Below are 6,000 nucleotides of genomic sequence, written 5' to 3' on the forward strand. Positions count from 1 at the left end.
GCTAAATGTTGTTTTCTCATATTTGTCTCCTCCTCATCTCCCCACGTCTTTAGCAGGTTTGCTCAATTCCTAAGAAAAGTGCTTTGATGTTCAGTGAGATACTGAGCTGTAGCATATGTACCTTTTATTCTCGTTAGCAAAAACAGCTGTTAGGAGTGCCAACCTGTCATTTTGCTCCTTATTTAGTAGGTGCAAATAAGCAAAAACTATTTCAGAAGCAAAAATAAAGAAAACCCCTAAATGTGCTCTGGGAAGAACTTACTTATGCTAAACCAAAGGCAACTCTTCATCTACATAGCGTTCAGCTGCAGGAAAAAGCCAAGCGAGAAGCCTAGGGGACATTACATGACTGAGCAGAGCTTTTTCTAACACTCAATGTCAGACAGCCAAAGTCTCCTTGGTAGGCTACTCATTTCTCCTCCTCAAGGGAAGGTCATGAGCCGTACCATGGTGAGGGGCTAGGCCGGTAGCTGCATCCCCTTTTCCACATACAGGGGCTGGCACTGAAAAAGCTGCCCAGTTCTGCAGGGTGCAGATAAGACCTACTCCATCTGCTGCAGCATGCCGTGGCCAAAACATGTTATCTTCCACCCAGTTTAAGATCTGTGGCTGGAGACCAAGAGCCACAGTTTTATTGTGTCCCACAAAGCGGGGGGAGGAGAGATTGAGACCAGAACCAGTTTCTTCCATCCTTTCCATTTCAGCCTGATCCTTGGAAACTGGCCACAGGATGGAAAATTAAAACCTCCTCGACCCTTGCTGCCACACTGACTTACAGGAAGAATGTTTTTAACCCTAAGCCTGTGAGTGGGACACATCGCATGAGATCAGTTGTGCCCTATGAGATGTGACTGCTGTGCCACCTGCTTCCTGTCCCCAGCTGAGGCAGTTTCCAGCATTTTGAAGAAAGACAAACATGCCCCACCAGCCAAATTATGAAATCTCAGAGGAGAGCTTCTTGCAGCCCTTCCTGGTGATCAACAAAGCTCTGAAGAAGAGAATTAGCAGTAGTAATATGGGCAAACAACCAAGCATCCAACTTCCTTCCAACCCCTTTACATGCATCCTCGTGCCAGACATCCCAAATGCAATTTCCAGTTTCTGAGAATCTTCCTTGTTAACTTTTAACATCCTTTCCACAAGCTTATCAAACCACTTCTTAAAACCATTTATATTTCTTGCCCTTACTTGTAAATTGGGTTCCATAACCCCTTAAGCAGACAGAAACTTAATTTCCCCCCAGAATGTGTTCATAACCAATTTATAACTATTTGATCTTTCGACTTAAAAAAATTATCATCTCTGCTTAATATTTTCCCTCCCCAAATACAATGAAAAGCAGGAGCAGAAAGGTAGAAACCCCAGCCAGGGAAGCCACATTCATTTAAAAACAACAGCAGTAGTCTGGAGTGCATTGGTGACTTGGATGATTAGAGCAAATGCAAGAGAAACTGGATTAGTGACAAGCAAGAAGTAAAAGCAGTACAAAGTGTAGGAGAATGAAGGTGTCACGTGCATTTGCAACGTTCTGCACAGTATCAGTTTAGCAGATACCTATGCATATTCATGCAGGACTAATTTCACTCAAAAGTGACATACAGCAGAGCCCAGGATGGAGCACAACTTTCTGACAGCACCGAACCATTCACAACAAGCAAAGAAGCTTACTGGAAAAACACAGGAAAAATATACATGGGGATTGATCTGTCCAGGGCTCCTCTGGGAAGCAGGAAAAACTGTACCAAGGATTTTGTTTTAATCCTGGTTCTGGACACCCTGGTGCTGGACACCCTTCTCTTAGGATCCAAAGAGAGCCATATGGCTGGGGTTTACAAAACCTCACTGAAGCTGAAAACTCATGATTTTCAGCTTGAAGGATCTTTCATAATTTAAATTAAAATTTGATCCAAATCAACTGAAACTTAACTTTTATAATTCCTCTGTGCAACATCTGTGGCATTTATTTTGCTATCAGGTGCAAAGAGAAGTGCTTTGTTAGCACCAGGCTCTGGGTCTAGGCCAACCTAAGCTAGTGCTGGTGAAGCAGTGACACTGCTGGACATTTTTGTGGCCATGGGGCTCCAAGCTCCAGACCAGCCATCTGGGAATCTGGAGGGTTTCCTCTGAATCCTGCTTTGATTTGGCAAAATCTCTGTAACCTTATACAATTTTTCAGCTTCAGCAAATCCACGTATACTTAAAAATCAGTATAGTCCAACCTAAGCCTAACTTACAGATTTCCCAGCCATCTCTACGGCACCCTTCAAAGGATTTGTGTTCCTGTGTCTCAGATAACTTGGACTTCCTTAACTAGTCAACCATACAACAGCAAGCTATTACATTTTTTCCTGCTAATGGATGCTCAGTAGGACTTGAGAACTGCTGTGAAATAAGTGCAAGTTTTCTCCTTTACCCCAGCTAGCAGGGTCCTGTGTTTTTTGTTGGTGAAGGTCATGACTTCAATACACATTGATGATGGAGGTATCTACATGGGTATGATGCCATGGTTTGCTGTGTGTTTACTTAAATAAAGCCTTTCTCCTCTGAAGACTGCTGCAAGATTTTCAATAACAAAAAATATGTAGGAGTTGAGTTTTTGCTTCTCTTTTAAAAACAGCATTTCTTTCGCCACTGTCACCCCTGAGACACAGTCCACACAAGAATGATGACCAGGAAAGATGACCAACACCTTCAGCTGTAACAGCTTCTGTTGGAGGTCTCCCACCCAAAAAGTCATGTATGATCTTGCTTAACTCTATTTGAAGCAATGACTGTTCATCATGATACAGGTGCTGATTACTGATAATGTGCCTCAGCACTCACTTTCTATTTCTAATCATCATATTTCCATGAGAACAGCAAAAATCCAGTTCTGCAAGTTAGTTGCACTGCACAGCAGGCAGCCTTACCTTCATAGCATGCACAACAGCCTCTGGCTTCTGACCAACGGGGACATATCCTGCTGCAGGAGAAGATGCAAGATCAGATGTCATGCGAGCTGGTCCCTGTTTAAAGAAGAAGAGAAGACATGCTTTAATTCTGTTTGGGTTATTTCAGCAGGAAGGAAGAAAATACCCACTAGCTTCTCTCAAATTCAGTCCCCTTCAGCCACCTGCAAAGACAAAAAACACCACTACCCCTCCTTCAAAAGTAATTTGATTTAATGCCATTTAAGCTTACCATCACTCAGACTAGATGTATTCAGGCAGGAGTTCACCCTGGTTTAAAGCTAAATTAGTTCAGGAAACATTTTTTGCTCATTTAGGATAACTCTGTGCAAGGACAAGATCAAAGAGCCTCATCCTTGTAGCCAAGGGAGCAATGCAAAAAAGATGATTTTCCAGCATAAAGCGGTCATTTCTAAGAAGCTGTGTACATGAAAGAAACAGTTGGCATAACATCATTGCTTTTTTGGCAATGCTTTCACGTAGACATCAAGTACCAATCTTCAGCTACAGAGAAAATTGTGAAGGCAACCTTAAAACAAGCAGATGTCCAAGCCTAATGTTGGCTGGGTTTCTTTCCAAAATGCTGGCCAGTTCTCCTGCAGGAAGGATCCCATTGGGAAAGATACCAAAGTTACACTTTACAAAAGATTTCTACAGCCCAAACAGCCCTGTAAGCACGTTTGATAGGGCTTTCCTTTTTTAAGGCACCCCTCTTGGATTACATGAGACACAATGAGAAGCACCCTGCCTGTCCCGAGAGTTTTGTATTTGCTTTGTAGCGCAGGGAGAAATCCGCAATGAAACCATTGACCAGACCCCCATTTAGTCTTCACATCCCTTAGGAAATACAAAGAATGATTATACTGGGGCCTGTGAAAGCAAATTAGGATGGCAGAGTAGTATGTAGCACCATGGCAGGAATGTTTTCACATGCTACATATGAGGCACTCCATTACCATCTTTTCCAGGTCTGAACACAGCATGTTTTGTGCCTCATCTCACCACCCGCCTCCTAGGCCAGCAGCACCCATGCCAGGACGGAGGACCAATGCAGGGCCATCTCGCCACATCTTGCACCTCCAAACCTTCCACTTCTGCTACTGAAAGTGTCCGTGTGCCTACTATAAAGAAAAGGACGGGCCGATCCATTAGGCCACAGACAAGGGCAGCGTGAAGGACACGGAGCCTTTCGAGCCTGAGCCAGACGTCTGTGCTTAGCCCACGTAAACCAACAGCCATTTACCAGCAAGTGACCTTCCTGAACCGAGCTGCCGGTGACACAGTACCTCCCTTCCGAGAGGCAGGCATCCCAGAGAAGAGAACATGAGACTTCGTACCCCCACAATAACTCTCCAAGGAGATTTAACGGGCTGACGAAGCACAGAGACCAAGAGACGCTCACAGGCCAGGCACCTGCTGGCAGAGGGTCACAGCTCGCTGGAGATGGAAGGCCACCCGGGGACACGGCCTCAGCCATCCCATCCAGCCCCAAAATGCTACACAGAAAAGGCTGGGGAGGGAGGGAGTGCCAGGGACTGAGTCCACCCAGTCTGCAGCTGTGCCTTAAGACTGCAAACGGGGCTACAAATTTCTCTCGGAGCGGCTAAATGCAGAGTCAGCCTCCCACAGAGGTCACAGGCATCAATACACGCAGAAGTGCCCTGACTTGAGCATGAAAGCTGCCTTCCTTCCCATAAATGACCAAGATCATGACAACTGGCAGCAGAATATTTGGGAGTTTGTGGCCATGAACCATATTGATAAAGATCGTCCCCCACAGCCCACGTTAGAAGTAACACAGGAAATACCAAGCAGAGGTCTAATATCCAATATTTCTCGAGCTGAGAGCAATCAGAAAGGAGAAGGAATTCTGCTGGATCCTGCAGCTGACAGCATTTTCAATACATTTTTCTGACAAAACTAGAGCAGAACACAAGGTCCCCTGGACAGGCAGCAGCAGCTTCTCCTCGCAGAAGCAAAGTAACCATTAAGCTACAAAGCACTCCTGTGTTCATAATCACTCTCAAAATTATTACAGAATACAAATGAAACCAGATGATTAGAGAGAAATGCTTTCTAAAGAGTTCGATCATACTTGACTGATTACCACGCCGACAGGATGAAAGCAATCCCACGAGCACAGCAATGCCCTGGATATATGGGATCACACGGCAATGCCCAAAGGGCCGGTGCCCTGCGGGTACAAGTGGCTGAGATCCGATGAGGGCAATCAGCTCCACCTGAATACAGGTAGAGAATTTGACTCAAGAAGAGAAAAGTGATGTTAAAGAATGGGGGCTGCAATGAAGGAAGTAGACACAAGCCTTGCTATCAGAGTCTCAGTACCAGTTGACTTCATTTCTAAAGCAGGCGTGATCCTTCCTCTTCAGGTTGGAAGCCAAAAAACCACCAGCAAACTGAAACGGATGAGCATATGGCGGTGTGCAATGGTCACCAATGGCAGATAACCGTGTAAGAGGCTTGCATGAGAGGGCACAGAAAAAAACACAGGGCAGATCTGCTGTGCTGCGAGGCACAGAGACCTTCCCACTGCTGAAATGGAAGACTGCACCACTGTTGTGTTTTAACCTGGCTGGCAGCTAAACACCACACAGCCGTTCGCTCACCCTCCCCCCTCCCTCTCTGGGATGGGGGAGAGAAACGGGAAAGTGAAGCCTGTGAGTTGAGATAAAGACAGTTTTTTAAGATAGAAAATAATAATGATGATAATAATAATATGTACAAACAAGTGATGCACAATGCAAATGCTCACCACCCGCTGACCGATGCCCAGCCCAAGCCCGAGCAGCCGGCCCCCCACCCCGGCTAGCCACCCCTATATATTGTTCAGCATGATGCCAGATGGTATGGAATACCCCTTTGGCCAGTTGGGGTCAGCTGTCCTGGGTCTGTCCCCTCCCAGCTCTTGCTGCACCCCCAGCCTGCCCGCTGGTAGGACAGAGTGAGAAGCTGAAAAGTCCTTGGCTTGGTGTAAGCACTGCTCTGCAGCAATTAAAACATCAGCATGTTATCAGCACTCTTCTCATCCTAA

General features: G+C 45.7%; 1 protein-coding gene across 3 annotated transcripts in view; it reads right to left on the reverse strand.

Moving 5' to 3' along the window:
• CCDC85C (coiled-coil domain containing 85C) overlaps positions 1-6,000 on the reverse strand; it is a 108,516-nt gene that overhangs the window by 9,494 nt on the left and 93,022 nt on the right. For all 3 annotated transcript variants that reach the window (XM_035328790.1, XM_035328789.1, XM_035328791.1), the window contains one exon: positions 2,910-3,005. In XM_035328790.1, the coding sequence (XP_035184681.1) occupies positions 2,910-3,005 (96 nt within the window). The remainder of the gene's footprint in view (positions 1-2,909; positions 3,006-6,000) is intronic.

The sequence above is a fragment of the Oxyura jamaicensis genome, chromosome 5, assembly GCF_011077185.1.
Source record: "Oxyura jamaicensis isolate SHBP4307 breed ruddy duck chromosome 5, BPBGC_Ojam_1.0, whole genome shotgun sequence".
NCBI classification, from domain to species: Eukaryota; Metazoa; Chordata; class Aves; order Anseriformes; family Anatidae; genus Oxyura; species Oxyura jamaicensis.